Source organism: Camelus bactrianus, chromosome 16, assembly GCF_048773025.1.
Source record: "Camelus bactrianus isolate YW-2024 breed Bactrian camel chromosome 16, ASM4877302v1, whole genome shotgun sequence".
NCBI lineage: Eukaryota > Metazoa > Chordata > Mammalia > Artiodactyla > Camelidae > Camelus > Camelus bactrianus.
The window spans coordinates 7,889,093-7,909,323 of record NC_133554.1 but is presented as its reverse complement, the minus strand read 5'-3'; the positions used below and the strand labels follow the sequence as shown (position 1 = coordinate 7,909,323).

The following is a 20,231-nucleotide window of genomic DNA, read 5'->3' as shown; positions in this document are numbered from 1 at the left end:
CGAGACAAGCAATACAGCGGCGTGGTCTTTTCACCGCCTGGCGTACAGACGACGTCTGAGGTGGAAGGGGCGGTCAGGATTCCCAACACGCATGCGCCTTGAGGCCGAGGCGTTTCCTTCAGAGGGTGTGGCGTGCAGGGCTCCTTATTGCGCAGGCGCAAGGACTGTCCGGTAAGGCTGGTGGTCTAACGCGGGGAGGGGAGAGGAGGTTGAAGGGCTTAAAAAACCGGGTGCGCCTGCGCGTTGCCTACCGGTGGGAAGAGCTCAGGATATGTGAGGGGCGGGGTCACGTATGCGCGTCATTGGATGGGTAGGTGGGAGGGAGGGTGGAGATCGGGGAGGGTCTGTGCGCTTGCGCAGTGCGGGGGTGGAGGGCGGAGGAGATACATAGCACGCTTGCGCGGCTGTCACAGGGCTGCTTGGTTGGTCAGTGGGGAGTCGGCGCCTGCGTACTAAGACCCGTGTGCAGCAGCGGCGGCGGCGGTAGAGGCGGCGGCGGCGGCGGCGGCAGCGGGCTCGGAGGCAGCGGTTGGGCTCGCGGCGAGCGGACGGGGTCGACTCAGTGGGTTCGCGCGAGGTGAGAGCGGGTAGGGCGCGCGTGCGCGGAACCTTGGCTTGGGCCTGGGAGTAGAGATGGGACTGCGCGGGGGTCGGGGAGGGGGCAGAGGGAAGCAGCGGCTGCCGCCGCACGGGGTTCGGTCGGCGAGTGGCGCGAGGTGCGGAAAGAAGCGGGCGCGCGACCCGGTTGGCGCGCAGGGTGACGGTTGGGGCCGGCCGGGTGACGTTGGAGCGACGCAGGGCGGGGGACGGCGAGCCGCGAGGCCGCCACGCGGGAGAGGCCGCCGGGCGGCCACGCCGGGGCGAGGGCCGGGGGCCAGATCGGCCCGCCGGGGGTAGGGTGCCTGGGCCGTTGAAAACCGGGCGCCGGGAGGCCACGTGAGGTGGGGGAGGGGGCTCTTCGGTGAGAGGGCAAGTGGGGGGGGTTGGCGGCCGGCGAGGAGGAGGGAGGGCGGCGTGGCTTCGGCCTGGCGCGGCCTTTGAGGAGGGGGCGGCCGCAGCACCGGAAGTGCCCCCGAGGGGAGGCTGCCCTCCGGGTCGGCGGCCTCATGGCCGAACGTGGACCGGGGCCGCATGGCAGCGCGGGGACCCCTCCCCCCAGGTCCCGGCCACCGGAAGCCCCGGGCGGCCACATGGTGGGCAGGAGCCGGCAACCCCCAGCGCGGGGAGAGCAGGTCCTCGCGAGCGCCTAAGGGAGCTTGGAATTTTGAGGAGTGAGAGAAGCCCGAGGCCCGGTTCCTGATCACCCCGGAGAGCTCGCTGCGGGCATATGTTAGCGCTTCCCCACCTCATGGGCCCCTGGAGCTTTCCTCCCAATCCTCATGTGAAGTGAGGCGACCAGCCAGATGTAAGTGGCACTCTTCTGTGCTGGGAGGCCAGAGAAATGGGGAAACCGAGGGCAATTGGACGGGAGCCCAACTCTTCTCGATCGTGCCGACAGCGCCTTAAAGTCCTGGGCAGATGAGTTACCCGCTGTGATAGGTGCTCTTCACCTTGTCACTGTCTTTCTCGGTGTCTGGTTTGGGAGTTCCTGGTTTTAGAGTCCTTAACTCTACTAGCTTGGTATAATTTATACTACTCACTAGCTACTACCAGCCTTTTGCTTTCATTTTATTGTCATTCACCACTCCCCACTCCCCCACTTTCTACTGACTGTACAGGCCCGGCCTGAAAATCCGACAGGACCGATGCATCCTGGGAAAAGTGGGAGGGCCCTGGAGGAGAGGCTGGGTTCCTGGGTTCCCTTGGGGAAACCAGAGGTGTTTGGTAGAGGGATCAATTAGAAAACAACTTTATTTTCTCCCCCTTGGCTGCATCTGCGAATGCATGTTGGAGAGGCGGGAATCCCCCAAAGAGGCCTTGTGGTTTCCTGTACCAATGACTGGCTCGTGTGTGGATGGGGGGGGTGGCAGAGACGGGTGGGGCTCCCCGTCCTCCGGTCTCCACCCCCCTTCCCCCCCACATTAGCCCCGCCTTTTTGCTGGCTCATAGCTGCTCACCTAATTATAGCCCTGGTTATGTGTGGGGAAGAAGGGTGGTTGGTTTCAGTGGCAAGTAACACCTGAGTCCTCCCAATACCAGGAATTAGGCTTTTGCCCATCTCAGAGATTTGGCATCCTAACTTCCTGGAGCTTTCCTTTCCCAACTCACCCCTTTAACTTTCATTTCAGATGGGGATCTTGCTTATCCCCCACCCACCTGCATACATGCACCGGTTCTTCAGTATTTGTGATGTCAATCAGTATTTAATGTAGGAACTTTGACACTGTTTTACGTGGGTAATGGAATAAAGGGCTGGGGAAGAAATGAAGCAATATTTCCAGAGTGGAGTGGGGTAAACTGGAGACCCTGTTAACCTCCTTACTGACCCTAGTTCTCTTCTTGACTCTAGTTGGAATCGAAGCCTCTTAAAATGGCAGATGATTTGGACTTCGAGACAGGAGATGCAGGGGCCTCAGCCACCTTCCCGATGCAGTGCTCAGCATTACGTAAGAATGGCTTTGTGGTGCTCAAAGGCCGGCCATGTAAGATTGTGGAGATGTCCACCTCGAAGACTGGCAAGCACGGCCACGCCAAGGTTAGAATTTCACTTCCACATCGTGCCTTCCCCCACAAGCTGTCATCAGTGCTCTCTCTCTATGTTCTTTAGCTCTTTGATTACCATCCAGATCCTTGTGTTCAGCACTCAGCCCTGGATAACGTTCGACTACTACACCAGTCTTAGGCCTTCAGCTTCCTCCTTGGTTACCCTCCTGTGCCCTGTCATTCTTGGTAAACCCCCCCCCCCCCTTTTATGTAAGTCTTCAACTCTTCGTGGTCCTTAATGCTCAGGCTACTCCGTCCTTGATCCTGCCTTTCACCTTTTCTGTGTGTCTCCTTTTGAGTCTTTGTAGGTGCTCTTTGTTTCCCTCACTTTTACCTGGGATATCTGCAGTCCTACCATGTTACGCACCCTCCACTGGAGGGGCTCCAGTGTACCTTGGAGCTTCCAAATCAGCTTGCTGCCCCACTGTCCAGTGCCAGCTTTCCTGTTGGATCTCTGATGCAGTTATCAGACTGCCTCTCCCTGTGCCCTCCTTGCTTCCTTACTTAGGTCCTAACATTCTTGCTAGTGCTTTCCTTGTCACTTTAAGGTTTTTTTTCCTCAAAAGTTAAACGTCGTTCATCTTTGTTGGATTTCTTGTTTTGCTCCCTAGTTTTTCTATCTTCTGTTGACTTGGCATTTATCTTGGGTTACCCCCTAATGTCTAGGTCATTCTCTCTACTTTCTGGTTTCCTTTTTTCCTAAATGCATAGTTCTTTCTGGTCTCCCCCAAATCCTTTTTGCTTTTCAGCTCTCTTCCTTTCTCATTCTTTCCTGTTTCCTCAGCTCTTTCTGATCTTCCTTGTTTTCCAAGTTCCTTGTTTTATGCTGATATCTAAAACCTCTTCCAAAGTTTTACATAGACTCTCCCTCCTCCCCTAGGATCTTGGCCTCAGTAATGTTTTGATAACTCTAGGTAACTGACTGCTCCAAGCCTGCCCTACAACTTCCCTTGTGCTGTCAACCCCAATGTCAGTGGTGGTCTTTTGGCCTTGGGTTGTTTTTAAGAGGCTTTAGTGTTTCTTTCGTGAGTTGATTAGTTCAATTCCAACTCCCCTAATCTTTGCCCTGACAGCTTCCCTCACCAGCTAGGGGCAACTTGAGCCTTTATCTCTTCCATCCTAGAGTCTGGTTGGGTTTCTCTTTGATGTGATGCATACATACAGGTCCATCTGGTTGGTATTGACATCTTTACTGGGAAGAAATATGAAGATATCTGCCCGTCAACTCATAATATGGATGTCCCCAACATCAAAAGGAATGATTTTCAGGTATGTAGATGATCTGGGTGTAGGTGGGCTAGTGGTTTATGGGGGAGAAATACAGAATGAGCAGAAGAGCTTGTGCTGAGAGAAGGGAAATGGCAGGAGAAGCGGGTATTAGCAGTTTGCCTATCCAACCCTTACTCTCAAGCTACCTGGGCCCACCTTCAGCTTCCATCCTTATCTGCCCGCAGCTGATTGGCATCCAGGATGGGTATCTATCACTGCTCCAAGACAGTGGGGAGGTGCGAGAGGACCTTCGTCTGCCTGAGGGAGACCTCGGCAAGGAGATTGAGCAGAAGTATGACTGTGGAGAAGAGATCCTGGTATGGTGCCCCGCTTTTGTGCCCTGCTTTGTTCTTTGTGCCTCTTCCTCTGAGCTCAGCCTTCTATTCCCCTTGCTCCCCAAGATCACGGTGCTGTCTGCCATGACAGAGGAGGCAGCTGTTGCAATCAAGGCCATGGCAAAATAAGTGGCTCCCAGGTGAGTGTGACGGCCCTCCCCCAGCTGCCCACTTTGTTGTCTCCATCAAAGAACTGCTTTAGTTTTAATTGTTCCAGGCTTATTTTCTGCCCCCAGCATGGTCCTGTCCCCTTTGCCCTTCTTCCTGTTGAAGGTTTACCCTGTCTCACCTGGTTTCTCTCTCCTATCTAGGGTGGCTGTGGTGGCAGCAGTGATCCTCCAGCCTGCAGAGGCCCCCTCCCCCAGTCTGGCCCAGCTCTGGCAGGGCCCTTGGCTGGACTCCTACACAATTTATTTGACGTTTTATTTTGGTTTCCCCCACCCCCTCAATCTGTCGGGGAGCCCCTGCCCTTCACCCTGCTCCTTTGGCCAGGAGTGAGTGAACCATGGCCTTGGTGAAGCTGCCCTCCTCTTCTCCCCTCGCACTACAGCCCTGGTGGGGGAGAGGAGGTGGGTGCTGCTTGTGGTTTAGTTTTTTTTTTTTTTTTTTTTTTTTAATTCCAATCTGGAATCAGAAAGCTGTGGATTCTGGCAAATGGTCCTTGTGCCCTTCCTCTTCTCATCCCTGGTCTGATCCCTTATTCTCTGTAGTCCTTCATCCCAAGCACCACCCCTACAGACTGGGGACCAGCCCCCTCCCCAGCCTGTCTCTCCCCAAATCCCTCTAGATGGGGAGGGAAGAGGAGGAGAGGGGAGGGGACCTGCCCCCTCCTCAGGCACCTGGGAGGGCCCTGTCCCCATGGGCTTCACCCTTTCCTGCGGGCTCTCTCCCCGACACATTTGTTAAGATCAAACCTGAATAAAACTACAAGTTTAATATGAAGCCCCCAACTCAGCTGCTTCTTTGAACTAAATGGGTATTTGGAAACCAGAAAATAAGATTACAGATTAAACTCTGACAGGGAGTTCATTACTACCAAGTCACTGTCCCACTGTGACTCCCATGGGCCTGCCAGCCACCCCCCCACCCTCCAAGCAGCCCAGTGGGAGGCAACAGACAGCAGCCAGGGGGAAGTGGCAGGTAGATTTTATTGGCCTCGGATTGGGGCACACCAGGGATCCTCCCCCATGGCAGGGGCTGGGGGCGAGGTTGAAGATAAAATCTGATGGTCACTTGTGGTAGAATCTCGGGTTCTGGCTGTGCTGGATGAAGGGAAGCCGAGGGCCAGGCTGGCTGGTGGTTGCAAAGCCCGACTGGCAGCCATGATGAAAAGGAGGGCTTTGTCAGTGTGCATGCCTGCTCTACTCCAGCGGGACTAAACAGCCACCCCCAAGGAGGAAGGGAGAACGGGGGTGGGGGCATCTATTCTGCCCAATCCTGTTTTCCCTGGTAGTGTTGGGATTCTGATGGGCTGGATTACCATCCTTACTTTTCCTGCTGGTTGCATCTGCACAGGGAGCTGAGGCGAGGCAAGGAGTCCAGGAGCTGGATGCAGAGCTTGGGGATGCATGGGGCGCAGGGAGGACTGCAGAGAACAAAGTCAGCTGAGGCACCGTGGGGCTCCCCTTAGTGCAGGCGGCCCCTCCCCTGACTTCCCAAGGCTCCATACTCACTGAGTCAGAGAAACCAGTCTGCTGGTTAGCATGTTCTATCTGCTTTTGCAAGGACAGGGCACCACCGGGCTGGAGGAACCCTAGATGGGGAAGATGGGTGTGTGAAACCAGTAGAGAATGGGAAAAGAAAGGACCCGTGGGACTGGGGCGCCTGTGTGGGGTGCATCACCTGTCTGGGTGGGCTGAAAGTGGCTGTGCACGGCGTAGGGCTGTGGCTGTGGCTGAGACAGGTACTGCACTGCAGGAAATGCCGAAGGTGCTGAGGAGGGCAGGGAGCACTGCCATCAGAACCTTCTTGTGGCCTGTTGACACTCCCTCTGGGCCTTGAGGGAAAGCCCCCTCTCACTTTTCCCACCACGCACCTCTGAGTTGCTGACTAGGACTGTAGGCAGGCTGTGTGGGTCCGTAGTGAGGTGGGGGCTGAGCAGTCCCATAGGCACCACCAGGGCTGCCTTGGAATTGCCCGTGCTCTGGGGTTCCTGCAAAAGCAGCTGCCGAGCCCACGTAGTGCCGGGTCTAAGGAGGAAAGGTGAGAACTCACTGCCTGTAAACTCAGTGAACGTGAAAGCAAAAACTCAGGTTGCCTCCACAGTTCAGTTTGATAGGCTCATGACTTGGGTGCTGCTTTACCGAGGGTGGGAGTAGTAGGAAAAAATGACAGCCTAGACACACAATCCTACTGCTCTTACCGTAAGCACCTGCGGTCCAAACATCTGTTTGGCTCTGTCAGCCGCCATGAGGGTGCCTGGGCGACTGTGTCCTCCAGGGCTCCCTAGAGAGGGAGAGGGGGCTTCATGATGCTGAAGTAAGGCTGCAACCACCAGGAAGGCCCATTCAGACAAGTGGATTCTTTAATCCTCACCCTGCATGCTGAGGAGGTGAGTTCCCGTGTGAACAGTCAGGCCTTGCTGGTACGCCGCTGATGTCAGAGTGGTCAGGTCACTGAGTGAAAAGAAGGCAGGTCAAAAGCAAAGACGTGTCCCCTTGTTCGCCATTAGACACTAATCTTTCGTTATCTGATCCCAGTTCCACTTTGATCCCAATTTTATTTTTAGCTCTCCAATCCCACCTTTGCTCCTTTCGCCTCCGTTTTTCTTCCTCATGTAAAACTTTCTTAAGCTGCAGGAAAAGCTGGTGCTTTTCTTCCTGTAATGCCAAAAGCTTCTCCTGCAACTTCAGGATCTGGGAAGGAAGGGGAGAGAAGATGAAAGCAGGAGAACCCAGGGAAGAAAGATCTGGGTGGGAGAGATCAAAGGACTGCTTACTTGTTCCTTGGTCTCCTCTAGTGACATTCTCTCTTCCATCTCCTTTTTCTTCCTCCTCTCTTGCTCTTCCTTCATCTTCTGTTCCATCATCTTGTCCACCTCTTCTTCCTCTGGAGGAAGAGGTGGGCAGAATGGGAAAGTGACAGGATGGTTAAAATATTAGAATGTGACTGAAGAACAGCAAAAACTGCTTATCCCAATGCTCTTGGTACTGGCTCTTTCCCTCTGGAGAGGACAGGGACGGGGAAGTTTAGTAGGTGCTCTCCAAGGTCCTTCCCAGCTCAAGGGTTCTGGAGTTTAGATCTGGCCTCTGGCTCCCACCAAATTGGGGTTGTTCGTCGCTCCTCTGACTTCGGCCACCCGCACATTGGTCTGCCCGCGGGTAGGGGTCAGCCCTGGGAGAGCGGGGCGCCTCGGGGCGTCCTCTCTCTTTGGCTCCGGCTCACCCTGTCGCTTGCGCTCCCGCTCCATCATGATGTGCCGGTGCAACGCCCTGGCCATGGCGTTGGAGAGCTTGGGGCGCTCCAGGAGCGCAGGCATGGTGCTGCCGGGGACGCTCGGGCCGTGGGCACCCGACTCTGTCACTGGCTGCCAGACCTCGTACCGGGCCTGCGGGGAGGCGGGTGCTCAGGCGGAGCGCGCCAGGCCCAGGCGGAAGCTGCCCGTCCGCCGCCCCGGTCACGTGCCCACCGCCCGCCTCCCGCCAGGCCAACAGCGCGGCTCCTTCGCGTGCGGGCGGGGGTCTCGGCCTTGGCTCTCCGACCCCCTGCCCGCCACCCGGGCGCCGGCCCCTCCCTACCCGTCTTCTCGTCGCCTTCTCCTCGGCCTCCTGAGCGCCCGGGCCGCGGCGTCACATCCGGCCACTGAGCCGAATCCTTCCGGAGTCGGGGCGGCTGTGGCCTCGCAGGTGGGGCGGGACGGGGCGGGGCGCGAGGGAGGCGGGAGTGCCGGCGACGGGTGCCCGTGGTGTCCAAACACCGCTGCTGCACCCCCGCGACGTGGCGGGGCCGGGGCTCCTCCGAGAAGCAAAAAGCGAGAGACGCGCGCGCGCGAGAATGGCCGAGGCGGCTGCTCTGAGACGGCGTTTATTGGCTCCTTAGAAATCAGAGTCAGTAACAACTGTACAGAGGGCCGGAACCCCGCGCCTGCCTTCCCCACTCCCGCTGGGCCCGGGGAAGCAGCTTCGTGTGGGGCGCAGGGAGACTCCTCTGGGATTCACAGTAACCAGAACAGAAACGGAAATAAATTAAGTGATGTGGGGGAGGAGTCGCGGGGAGTTGTGCTCCCCAGATCAGTGCATGGAGAGGGGCCACCCAGGGCCTGCGCCGGGCTCCCCGCTGCTCCCTCGCCACGGAGGGGCTGTCCGGCCCTGGGCTGGGAGGTGTGCTCCGCTTCCCAGCTAGTCTGAGAGCCTGCCTATGGGCTCCTGTGCATCTGCCAGGCGGAGCCCCGTGCATGCCGTGGGTGCTGGAATGAGGTGGCGGCAGTCGTCACTCGGAGTCCACGGGCCCAAGGCCCAACTGTGCTTGGTAGTAAGTGAGGTCTCACCCCTCATTCCACCCGTACCAGCAGGGCATAGAGGAGTGTAGCCCCCTTTTCCTTGGTGACCCACTCAAGTTCAGCTGGACTGAAGTGAGGGTCGGGGGGTTCTCTGAGGGCAGCGGAAGGGGGGCCGGGGGTGTAAGAGCCAGGGCGCACACACACCTGGAACGCCACCTGGGCCTGGTGCGTCCGCTGGGATTTGGGGTCCCGGAATCTGTCAGGCAAGAAGCAGAAACAGGGCAGTGAGGCCTCTGCCCCTCCCTTGCTGACTGCAGCCACCGCAGTTAGCAGCTGGCCCTGCTCTTCCCAGGAATCATTCCCTCCTTATAGTGACTTGGCTCTGGCTGTTCGTTCTACTGGAGATGGTCTTCCTCCCAACGCCTGCTGGACTAACTACTCCCTCCTTCCTTCTCCAAGCCTTTGCTCAAGTCTCATCTTCTTCTTTTTAAAATTTATTTTTATTTTGAGGGGAAGGGAGGGAGGTAATTACGTTCATTTATTTGTCAGATGGAGGTACTGGGTATTGAACCCAGGACCTTGTGCATGCTAAGCTGGCACTCTACCACTGAGCTATAGATTTCCCCCCAAATCTCATCTTCTTAATGTCTACGCTGACTACCGTATTTAATATGCCCGCTCCAACCACACTTCTGATCCACTTCCCTCCACTCTACCTTTTCTGTTTCTAAGGTGTTTACCTGTCACATTTAAAAATACTAAATACTTATGCATAAACATTCCAGAGGAAGAGAGGACAGAAGTTCCACAAGAGCAAGGTTTCCTTTTTTGCTCTTCGTGACAGAACAAAATAAGTGATATTTGTTCAAAGTAAGTGCGAAGAAAGGGCTGGGGTGGAGACTGAGGAACTAGCGAGACAAGGTGAGAAAGGAGAGAGAATCATGGAGACCCAAGGGTTCCTGGGGCCCCCTCCTGTGTACTCACTGCACTTTGGATGCCAGAGTCTCGGCCCCAGCATACTGGAGGGAGGGGGAAAGCAGCACTGGAGGGGGCTGCTCCTCCCGGGGAGGCGCACAGTTCTCACCAGGCTCCTCAAACCCCACCCCAGGCTCTCCCTTCAGGGGCCGGCAGCTCAGTATGGAAGCAGTGCCTGTGAGGAGAGCAGGGTCAGGGCAGCGCCCTCGGCCCACAGGCCCAGCCCGCCCTGCCTCCACCAGTGCAGGGTACCTGCTCCTAGCTCCCCTCGGTCCAGCACCCTCCGGACAGCTGCCACATTGCTCCCATGATACGCCATGTGCCACTTCTTGGTTAGTGTCCCAGCCTCCAGGCGGGGATTCACCCTAGGAGGTGGACAGAAAGGGCAAATGGGACAAAAGTCACTGGCTCCCTGAGGTCAGCCCTCAGGAGAGGTGCTGTCGCTTCTTCCATACACCCTCTCAGGACCTTCCTTCCTCAAGGGGGCAAAAAACAGTGAGGGAGCTGCGTGAACCCGCCCTACATGTACCTGAGGTTGAACCTGCACCAGCCAAAGGGTAGGGCATATTCCCGGGGGGGCTCCCCACGGCGCCTGTGGGCCTCGTCTCCTCGAAGCTTCCGGCAAGACTCACAGTAGCACAGGCTACGCTTCGGCGGAGGCATGAAATAATCCTCTGTGGAGAGTGAGTTGCAGACTTTGTGGCATGGCTCCTGCCTGGGATCTCAGCCACTTGACCTCTTTCCAACTGGTCTCCAGGGCTCTGGGCCTGGCCCAGGGCTGGGACAGCAATGAGGCAGGTTCTGGGGGACCAGGGACTCACCGGGAAGCAGCAGCAGTTCCTGGAAACGGGAGCAAAGGGCGTGGTACTCGCAGCTCTTGAGGGGGCTAGCAGCGGGTGGTGGGCCCCAGCAAACACTCTCCTTGATACCTGAGGGAGCAGAGGGGGCACAGTTCACAGGAGCCGGGGCCAGAAGTGCGGGGTGGGGGTGCAGTGGGACCCCGGCCCCTTGAGCTGGCTCACCATCCACCATGTCAGCTTTCTCCATGTCCCCTTGGGTTCCAGCACTCTTTCCACTGGCAGCCCCTGGTTCAGGGCTCACGATTGTCACCTACAGGGGACAGAGGTGGTCAGCAGAGTGTGACCAGCCCCCCAAGCCTGCTGATCCCCTCCTGGAACTGCAGACTTCCCGTTTCCTCTGACAGCCCGGCCTCCGGTGCCACTGACCTGCTCACACTGCCCATAAAGGTCCACGAGTGCGTGGCAGGGCTGGGGGACATCTGGCACAGCCACTCCCTGGTCCATCCCATTGACGTGGAGATGCAGCCCCCCAGAGCCGTCCAGCCGCAGTCCCAGGATGGTGCCTTCAGGACATGTGTCCAGATTTGGCCCGAACTTCTCACAGATCTGGGAGGAGAGACCTACTGTCTTCCCAGAGATCAGACTCCCACCAGCAGCAGCCATCCCCGCCCTTCACTAAGCTCAGGTCACCAGTCCCTGGGCTTGGCCTCCACACTTGCCCACTGCCAGGGCTCTACCCTCTGCTTCAGTTATCTGGAGTCTACCTCCCTTTCCCCCGTGACATTCTCAGTGACAGGGACATAGGAGGAGGCAGTAAGCCCGAGACTGTCCAGGTAATGAAACTCACACCCTGGCCCACCTGCTACGGGGTCTACCCACTACAGGGCTGCTTTAAATATACTTGTGGTCCTACCTCCAGGACTAGGGGCCCCTCTTCTCCCTCAAGGCCAGCCCCTCCCCACTCAGAGGCCTAGCCCTCTCGCTTCTCTCTGCTCCGTACCCACCTTGAGACCATTGTGGAAGACCCCACGGCCCCGCAGCAGCCAGGCTGCCCGTTTGAGGGCACAGGCAGAAGCAGGGAAGTTCAGCCTCTCCGGGGGACAGGTGATGACTCCCAGGACAAGGGAAGATGTCCACTGCCGGTTCAAGAAGTCTATTCGCACCTGGGGAGAAGGAAACTGTTCCCCAATCACAGCGTCTTGGGAAAAGGCCACCCACCCAGCAGAACCAGGCCCCATACCCCAGCCAGAGAGAGAAGGTAGCACACCGCAGTGTGGCCTGGGATGCTGCCCCTTCTGATGCTTGGAGAGACAGGAAACTGCAAATTCAGTTGTGTCCTTCCCTCTTTCAGCCTTGGTTTTGCTGTTGCCTCTGAAAGGATTCTTGTTCCCCAGGGCTGCTGTTGCCTGCCTAACTGGTATCTTGTAGTTTGCAGCACAAGGCCCCCTCCTCTGGAAAGCACGCTCTACTCCCACATATAGGATCAAGAGTCTCCCAGCCTCCCCCAAGCCCTCACTACTGCTTTCCTCAGCAGTCCCCAGGTGGGCACTTCCTGGTAACTGATTTACAACTCTCATCACAGGGTACAAACAAAAGCCCAGGAAGCTCACTCAAGGGACATGCTTTCCACTTTGTCCTTGACCTGAAAAAGCCTTTGTCCAGGAGGGTTGGCCCTGGGTCACCCTGAGCAAGAGGAGCTGGGGACAAGGTGAGGCCCACCTGGACCAGCAGCTGGGGCACCAGAGGCTGGTTGATGACAACGATGCCCTGATTGTAGCTGGCCACTCGCGTAGCTGTACGGTTCCTGTTGGACAAGAGGATGTTCTTCCCATGGTTCTCCAGGAACTCGAGGGCTGTGGGCATAATGGCCACTTGATTCTGGCCCTGGAGTGGAGGAGAGACTGAGCTGCGGGGGTTGCCGACGCAGGGCCTGAGCCACCCCTCTGGGCTCTACACGCAGCCTGCATATTAGCCTCTGCCTACCCAGTCCTACCAGGACTGGATCAGAGAGCCCAAAGACCACCTGGTGGCCAATGGTCCACCCACTGCCCATCCTTGTACCCTGTGGGTCCTGGTGCTGCCTCTTACTTCCAGGCTGTGCTCCTCGCCCTCATCATCCTCCTCGCCCTCACTGCCAGTGTCCGAGCTGGGGGAAGGAGGCTGGGTGCCTTCCTGCTCCTCTAGCCTCGAGGAGCTGACAATAGACACACTCCGCACTGGCCCGTAGAGATCCAACACGGCCCACACGTTCTAGGGGCACACAGAGCTGGGGAGTCAGAGATCAGTGAAGGACTTCAACCCCACTCCCAGACCCAGCGGAGGTCCTGTGTCTACCTTGGCAATGCCAGTGGCTGCTGGCCCCATATCCTCTCCATCTACCAGGATGTGCATTGTGTCATCTGCCCCCCGGCGGATGCCTACACGGCTCCCCACCTAGGGCCGAGGTGAGGCAAGGACGGGTGCTCAGCCCACCTTTCCCCACCACCCCTACCCCCAAGCCCGCCCCTGTGCTGGGAGTCAGCTGCTTCACCCCCAGCCTCTCTAGGTTCCGGCCATAGTTCATCCTTTGGAGCTGCCCGTCGCGCCTGACTTCACAGCTGGACACCATCCAGGTGGTCTTGGTCCGGAGCTCCGGCAGGGAGGGAGGCAGCCCGGGGCCGCCACCTGCTCCAGGCCCCATCTCCCCTGGCGCTAGTGTGGTCAGCCCGAGCCGGAGGCAACCTGCCCACTTCTCATCCAGCTCTTCCACTTTCACCTGAGAGAGAAGCGCCTAGTGGCATGAGCTGGGGGCAAGAGGGAGCAGCCTGGCCCTGCTGTGAATTATATTCCAACAGCCCACCTCAAAGACTTCCTCCGTTTTGAGCTCCTTGGTGCTGAAGACGAGGCCATGGGCGTAACCAGCCGCACGCACTGCCCTCGTGCCGTCTTCCTCCAGTGTGATGTTCTTGCCGCAAGTACTGTGGAATCGATGAGCCACGCCAGCCACTGTGGAAAGATGGCACCAGAGGAAGGGGGAGGACTAGGGCAGGAAGCTTCAGACAGGATGCAGATAAAACTTTCAGGTGAAGCAGGAAGTTGACATGAAGCTTCCATCTGCATTACTCCTTCAAGACCTCTGACACCTCTCTCACCATAGCAAGACTTGGTCCCAAATCTGGCATGCCAAGCTATGCTGTCCCGGGCCCTTGGTGACAGGGCAGGGTCCAGGAGCAACCTCCTCCCTCTTCTTGGCTGCTTCCCGCTAGGGTTGATCCCTCCCTCCTCCCCTCAGTCTGCAGCTGCTGCAGCCAGTCTGGCTCTGAACAGTCCCCAACCTAGAAGCTGCATCCCTTAGGCCCACAGCAGGCAGGCAGAGCCCACCCACCCTCCCTCCTTGCTGGCTAAACCTGGGGAGTGCAGGGGGAATGACTTCTCAGTGGCGGTGTTGCTGGTCGCCAGGCTATTGTCCATGGGGCCGGTGGCATTGGTGATGGACACTTGGACGCACTGACCATACAGATCCACGACTGCATATACCTCTGGGTAGGAAAAGAAGGGGTCAGAGGCCTGATAGCCTGGGGTGAGCTGGGCCGAGGGTGGCGGGTCAAAAGCCACAGAATAGTCACCTTTACCGGGAGGCAAGCCTGAGCAGGCAGCGCCTTGGTCCTGGCCATTGATGAAGTAGTGCAGGTCACCCTTGGCTGTTCGCATCATGCCGATGCGCGCGCCTGTGCCCAGCGCGTCGAGGTCGCACCCGTAGTTGTTTCGCATCGTGTTACCATCCTGCATGATGGCTGTGCCGCTGGAGGGACGACAGAGAGGGGCTAGGTCAGCCTCCGAGCTTCCTTCCCATACAGGCCTCTCGAACCAGTCTCTGCTTGTCAGAACCTTCCAGTTCCTTGGACTGGGATCTTGATCTGGGGCAGACCCAATCTTGTCTCCTATGTCCCTGGGATCCCCCCAGGGAAAAGCAGGACCTACCCAAGGGCCTGGGGGGAGGGCTTCCTCAAACTGAAGGGAGGGGGCAACCAGATCTGGTCTGGCATTGTTCATGGCCACCACAGGCCCCAAACTGATTCCGTCATCCCAACCAGCTCCACCCAGCCCCACCCAGCTGGTCCCCAAAGCACGCAGCTCAACCTCAGCATCCATGTATCGTAGTCAATGTCTGTCATCGTGTTGGGAAATTCAAGGTCCTCCGGCCGAATAGCGGTCACTCCTGGAAGGAGGCAGGGGTAGGGCAGAGCCAAGGCTGCCTCGGCCTCAGAGAGCCAGCACCTCCCCCTAGCATGTGTATGCACACGTCCATGCACGTGCACGCGCACACGCACACACATGCGCACGCACACACACACACACACACACACACACACACACGGGCCCCTTACCAGCCTCAATGGAACCTGACCAGCGGTCCACCATCTTCTGAATGACAATTTCAAACAGCTCTCCATCCCGCAGGGCCCTGCCAGGGAGAGTGGCCATCAGACAGGCTCCACTGGGGTGGCTGACCCTGGGCAGTAAGAAGGTAGGGACGTGACTGTCCAGACACTGACCGGTTGGAGATGACAATGGCGTCATTGAACTCGCTGCGGCAGTTGTGGCGGAGTGCGGTGCGGCCCCCGTTGGTGATGACTGCGTTGCTACCGTGCAGCTGGTGGAAGCGGAGGTCGGAGCCCCCGGCCCCTGATGACGGGGAGCTTGGAGATGCCTGGTTGTTCCCCTCAGGGAGTGGCTCAGGGACCGGGGGCACCTCTGCAAGAGTGGACATCATCCATTAGATCTACAGTTGTCTCTGAGGCCTCCCAAGGCCATCCCTGCCCCTGCCCAGTCTGGCCCTCACCCACGTCGTCCACAATGGTGGCCTGGGCCGCCTGGCCGTAGAGATCAACGACAGCATAGACGCCCGGGGGCACGTTCCAGGCAGCAGGGCCCTGAGTCATCCCATTGACAAAGAAGTGGAGAGTCCCATCTTCCCGCCGCACCACGCCCACCGTGTCCCCTGCCTTGGAAGAAGCGGGGCTGGAGTGAGGAGTCAGGCAGAGTTCCTGCCTGGGCTGGTCCTGCAGCAGCCCCACCTTGCCTACCTCCCCGCTGCAGAGACCTGGCGGTGCCCCCAACTCTCCCACCTTGAGTCGGTCCAGGTTGTGCCCGTATTCGTCCAAGATGGTCGTCCCATTGTGCATCACCCCATTCCCAGTCATCATCCAGGTCCCTAGGGGGACAAGGAGTGGCAAAGGATATGCGGAGGGAGCCAGGGCTCCTCCCTTTATGCAGTGGTCCCCACGTTACTCCCCAAAGCCATTAGCCCAGCCTGTCTTTTCTTTGGCAGTTTCTTTCTTCCCAGAGCAGTTCCCCAGCCAGCCACAGGCCTTGTCCACAGGCCACTTCTCTGGCACTAAATGAGTGGCTGTCACAAGTGTGACAAGTGAAAGAGGGGCCAGAGACCAAGCATCAGGGCTTTGGGGACAGCCCCCTCCCTAAGACCTACCCTGGCCCTGCCCTTCTCAGGAGCTCACCAGAGCGCAAGTTGGTCATGGTGGAGGGCAGCTGGAGGTAGGCAGGGTTGTGGGTGGTGACGCCGATCTCAATGGAGCCAGCCCATTTGTCTACCATCTTGTCGATGCGCACCTGGAACACTTCTCCATCCCGCAGGGCTCTGCTGCTCAGCACCACGCCGTGATTAAAGTCATCGGTGGCACTGAGGGCGTGGCAAGTGGGGACTCAGAGCCCAACACACACACTGGGTGTGCCAAAGCTTAGCCCAGCCAGGCCTGCCTGACACCCATTACCCCAAATCAACCAGCTACACTTTGCGGTCCAGGAGAGTCCCCAGTCCTCCATCCAGGATACCCTAGACCAGACACCCTCTGCCTTCCACTTCTCTACCCCTCCCTCTAATCCCATCAGAGCCCCTTCCCAGGCTTCTCCACACCCCATGGGCCATACTGGGGCCTCAGGGCTGTGCGTCCCTCGTGGGTGATGGCTGCCTTCTGCCCACAGTTGGGGTGGAAGAGCAGGCGCTCGGGTTCCGCCTGGGCAGCAGGAGCAGCGCGGCGGAGAGCACCCTCGGGGGAAAGTGCCCGCAGGATGGCATTGTTCCGGCGCAGACGGTCACTATGGTTGTTATTGTGGACGATGGTCACCTTCACGGCCATCCCATACAAGTCCACCACGCCGTACACCACTGGGGGTGTCAGTGGGGTAGCCACGCCTGTAGGGGTGGAAGACACAGAGAATGGGGGGATGAGGGGAGAAAAGCCAAAAACAAGAAAACTCAGTGACAAACAGACAAGATAAGATATAGCTCCCCCTGTCCGAAAGCCCTGACCCAGCGACCCTCTCTGAGCTTCCCCTTACCCTGATCGATGCCATTAATGAAGAAGTGGAGGGCAGAGTTGGACTTCCTCGTGAGACCAATGTGGTCGCCCTCCTATTCAAAGCAGAAAAATAACAAGGTTTCAGATTCGTCCTGGGAACTGTGAGAACAGAGCGGTCCCAGAGCCTTCCCACTACCCTACGTGACAGGGGAACAGCTCCAAAAGGCTCCCATGAGTCTCAGACCACTCTGAATGCTCAATGCAAGTCAAATACGGTGTTAAACCACCTTATGACTTGTTAACACTCCTGATGATCTGGCGAATACTACCACCAAGCTCGTTTCTAGACAATAAAAAGGGAAAAACACTACTAGAGAAGATAGGCTTCTTGCCTCAGATCACTATACAAGTGGCCTAACGAAAAGAACTGAACCCATCTGAGTCCAAAATCTGAGTGCCTAACTGTTGGGCAACCCTGCCTTATCAGAAGGAAGCTTCAGGCAAAAGATAAAGAGCCTTGCCCTAGGTCAGAGACCATGGTACGCAGGCAGGGATGCGCGGTACCCGGGCACCCCTGGAGAGTGGCCCAGGCTCTGTGCCGCACCCTCACCTGCAGCTCATCCAGACCAAATTCACAGTACTCGCGGCGGGTGCCCTTGCCATTGGTCAGGATCCCGCAGCCACTCATCATGATGGTGCCTGGGGGGAGCGGATACCATGGTTAGGGTACGGCCTCCCTTGGAAACCTCAGCGACCGCAGGCCTGTGCCCCCACCCTGCTAGGGTCTGGTACCTGACTGTAGGTTGGTCATGGTGGCTGGGTACTCCAAATTGTTGGGGTTGTGGGTGGTGACACCAATCTCAATGGAGCCCGACCACTTATCTACAAGCTTGTCGATGCGGATCTGGGGTGGAGTGACAGCAGAAGGGAGAGGCGGGGAAGGTAAAGGCAGAGAAAGGACCTTCATCCCTTGGGCCTTCCCCAGGTCACCCCCTCTTTCCAGCATCAAGGATCGAGCCCGATCTTTAGCTCCCAGAGGGTGAGGTGCTAGCCAGACCCCAGGATCCGGCATACCTCAAACATCTCATTGTCCCGGAGTGGGCGGTTGGTCATGACAACCCCATTGTTGAATTCATCCAGGGGCCGGCGCCGCTCAGCCGTCTTATTGTTGTTGCTGAGTTTGATGAGGGTTCCACATTTCTCGTGAAAAAGTAGGGCATCGTTGGACGTGAGGATGGGCGACGTGGCAGCACCGCTAGGCCCTGGTGCTCCCCCTGCTGGGGGGGAGCTCAGGTTCACGTTTAGGAGCCCCCCGTTGTAGGCAGACAGGATGGCGTTGCTCACCACCTCGGAGAGCTCCATGCCAGCAAAGTCTAGGCAGCAGAACGGAGGAAGGAAAAAAGAAATGAGGCTCTACACCCCCAAGCTTGCTGCTCACTCCCTACCCCTCTCCTGAGGTCCCTCCCTGTCCACCTCACGTCCCGCTCCCCTTCCCAGGGCCTCCCCAAAGCCCTCACCATTATGCGACTCAAGGCTGTTAGGAAACGTCTCCGGCCGGGCCTGCGCTGGGGACACCATGAAGGCTGGGGACCAGGTAGGATGGGAGGGGAATAAGGGTTCAGCCCCTGCTGCCAGGCCCACAGCCAGGAGACCCCCTCCTCTAGCCCCAGCTCTCCCCCCTTCAACAGACTCCGGGGTCTGAGTGGTCCTGCCCACACCCAGCCTCACTTGTCACTATGTCTCCCCCATTCCTGCAGCCATTCCCTTATCCCCACCCCTCCATCACTGCCCTAGATGTGTTCTCACCTTCATCCCCAGAGGTTCCCTGCTCAGCCAAGGCAGAATCTTCAGGTGGGGCAGAGGGCTCAAGGGGAGGCGTGGGGATGGGAGTAGGGGGATTGAAGCCTGGCTCAGGGGGTAGCACGGTGATCTGGGTGCATTTGCCGTAAAGGTCCACGACAGCCCAGACCCGAGCGGGCAGGCCCGTGGCGGCCACACCACAATCCCGCCCATTCACCCAGAGCCGCAGCTCCCCCGCCACTGTGCGCTCCACGCCCACACGGTCCCCTTCACCAAGCTGGTCCAGGTCCTGACCATACTCCTCCAGCACAGAACGTCCATCCCTCAGCACCGAGCAGCCTGACACTACCCACGAGCCCCCCTTCAGCCCCGTGGCGCTGCTTGGGAAGTCCAGCACACTGGGGTCCAGTGCCGTCACCCCAATCTCAATGGAGCCACTCCAGGAGTTGACCTGTGATGGGGTGGTGGACAGAGGCTCAGGATGGGCCACCAATGGGTCTCCCACCACTAGGAAACCACATTTCACAGGTCACTGTGTCCCCCTCTTCCCACCTTTCAGACAGCTAACTGGCTTCCTTCTCTTGCAACATGAGGCACCACAATCCAGAGATCTAGTCCCACAAGTAATTTTCTGGACTCTGGTCTCGGGATTGTTGGGCCCACTCTCCTCTAGCAAATCTGCTCTGCACTCTGGGTGCTCACTGTCTAAGACACCACGCCTTTCTCCACCACGATAGCTAAATTCCCACCACGATAGCTAAATCCTCCTCTAACTTCCCTGGTCTCTGTGGCCCCCTGACCACCCAAATGCAGGCCCTTACAGACCACTCTCTTCCTCCAGGCCTAATTCTCTCCTAGGCTCTGGCTCCACTCAAATTCACTCTCTTCTCAAATTCTATCTCTGTGCACTCACACATCACGCCCAGACACATACACCTTTCTCCCTCAGTATCTCTGTTCACCCATCTTTCTGGCCCAACCAGTGACTCTGTCCTCCAAAGTTTTTTTTTCTTCTCTTGGTTATCTGTCTTCTTACCCTATCACACCTCTGATGTGTCTCCATCTTCCATCCCCCAGAAATTTTCCCAGGATGTCTGTTCCTTAGTCATTACAGTGAATGAGCCCCCATGTCCCTTCCCTGCTCTTGGATCTTGAGGAAACTTAAGCTCTCCTTGTCTCTTTCTTCATGAAACTTAATGTTTCTGTTTCATGCTCCTCTCCTGCCCATCAGCTGGTGTCCTGTCTGTCGGTTCTCTCTCGGTGATGTGGGCTACCCTGGGTGTCCTCCCCCATCTCCCTCTGGTCCCCTCCCACCACCTTTCACATTTCGATTCCGCGGCCCCAGCTCCGCACCTTGCGATCGATGCGGACCGTGAAGATGCGTCCGTCGCGCAAGGGTTCTCGGCTCAACACAAGCCCGTGGTTAAACTCCTGGCCCGGTTGCTGCCGCCGCGCTGTACGCCCACAGGCCGACAAGCTCACCAAGCGCCCGGTGCGCGGGTGCAGTTCCCCGCCGCTGCTCAGACCCCCGCCAGACCCCGGTCCTGGGCCGCTCCCGCCCGGGCCCCCACCCCCACCTGGCCCCGGCCCCGGGCCTCCCCCAGAGCCCCCACTCCCACCCGACCCCGCCGCCATCGCCGCTGACACCGGGGCCGCGCGACAGCCGCGCTTG

The 20,231-nt window shown here is 58.1% G+C and overlaps 3 protein-coding genes across 9 annotated transcripts; 1 reads left to right on the top strand and 2 right to left on the bottom strand.

Annotated features, from left to right (window-relative positions):
* The first annotated feature begins 414 nt into the window (after positions 1-414).
* On the top strand, positions 415-5,189 carry EIF5A (eukaryotic translation initiation factor 5A). The gene is made up of 6 exons (XM_074342304.1): positions 415-577; positions 2,450-2,635; positions 3,808-3,912; positions 4,098-4,229; positions 4,314-4,387; positions 4,559-5,189. Exons 2-5 carry the CDS (start codon positions 2,471-2,473, stop codon positions 4,374-4,376), a joined length of 465 nt encoding a protein of 154 aa, XP_074198405.1. The 5' UTR covers positions 415-577; positions 2,450-2,470; the 3' UTR covers positions 4,377-4,387; positions 4,559-5,189.
* A 188-nt stretch (positions 5,190-5,377) lies between these two features.
* GPS2 (G protein pathway suppressor 2) lies at positions 5,378-8,134 on the bottom strand. Its single transcript, XM_074342302.1, has 11 exons — positions 7,985-8,134; positions 7,632-7,794; positions 7,186-7,295; positions 6,990-7,102; positions 6,783-6,862; positions 6,610-6,692; positions 6,283-6,436; positions 6,090-6,179; positions 5,921-6,000; positions 5,737-5,832; positions 5,378-5,560 (listed from the first exon to the last, which is right to left on the bottom strand). The coding sequence occupies exons 2-11, from the start codon at positions 7,723-7,725 to the stop codon at positions 5,477-5,479; spliced, it is 984 nt and encodes a 327-aa protein (XP_074198403.1). The 5' UTR covers positions 7,726-7,794; positions 7,985-8,134; the 3' UTR covers positions 5,378-5,476.
* Positions 8,135-8,254: 120 nt separating this feature from the next.
* NEURL4 (neuralized E3 ubiquitin protein ligase 4) lies at positions 8,255-20,231 on the bottom strand. Of its 7 annotated transcripts, none has more exons than XM_074342297.1 (29): positions 19,913-20,224; positions 18,566-19,010; positions 18,277-18,342; positions 17,834-18,132; positions 17,552-17,663; positions 17,370-17,458; positions 16,800-16,872; positions 16,389-16,653; positions 15,959-16,140; positions 15,569-15,654; positions 15,283-15,445; positions 14,996-15,194; positions 14,828-14,904; positions 14,580-14,658; positions 14,066-14,241; positions 13,847-13,978; positions 13,300-13,445; positions 12,991-13,215; positions 12,795-12,893; positions 12,522-12,710; positions 12,180-12,344; positions 11,465-11,623; positions 10,887-11,066; positions 10,683-10,770; positions 10,482-10,589; positions 10,190-10,334; positions 9,913-10,025; positions 9,670-9,835; positions 8,255-8,941 (listed from the first exon to the last, which is right to left on the bottom strand). In XM_074342297.1, exons 1-29 carry the CDS (start codon positions 20,192-20,194, stop codon positions 8,737-8,739), a joined length of 4,713 nt encoding a protein of 1,570 aa, XP_074198398.1. In that variant the 5' UTR covers positions 20,195-20,224; the 3' UTR covers positions 8,255-8,736. The 7 variants fall into 7 exon arrangements, 6 of the variants coding, with proteins under 6 accessions (XP_074198398.1, XP_074198399.1, XP_074198400.1 ...); XM_074342298.1 differs by having other exon boundaries at positions 14,072-14,241; XM_074342299.1 differs by having other exon boundaries at positions 12,549-12,710; positions 19,913-20,223.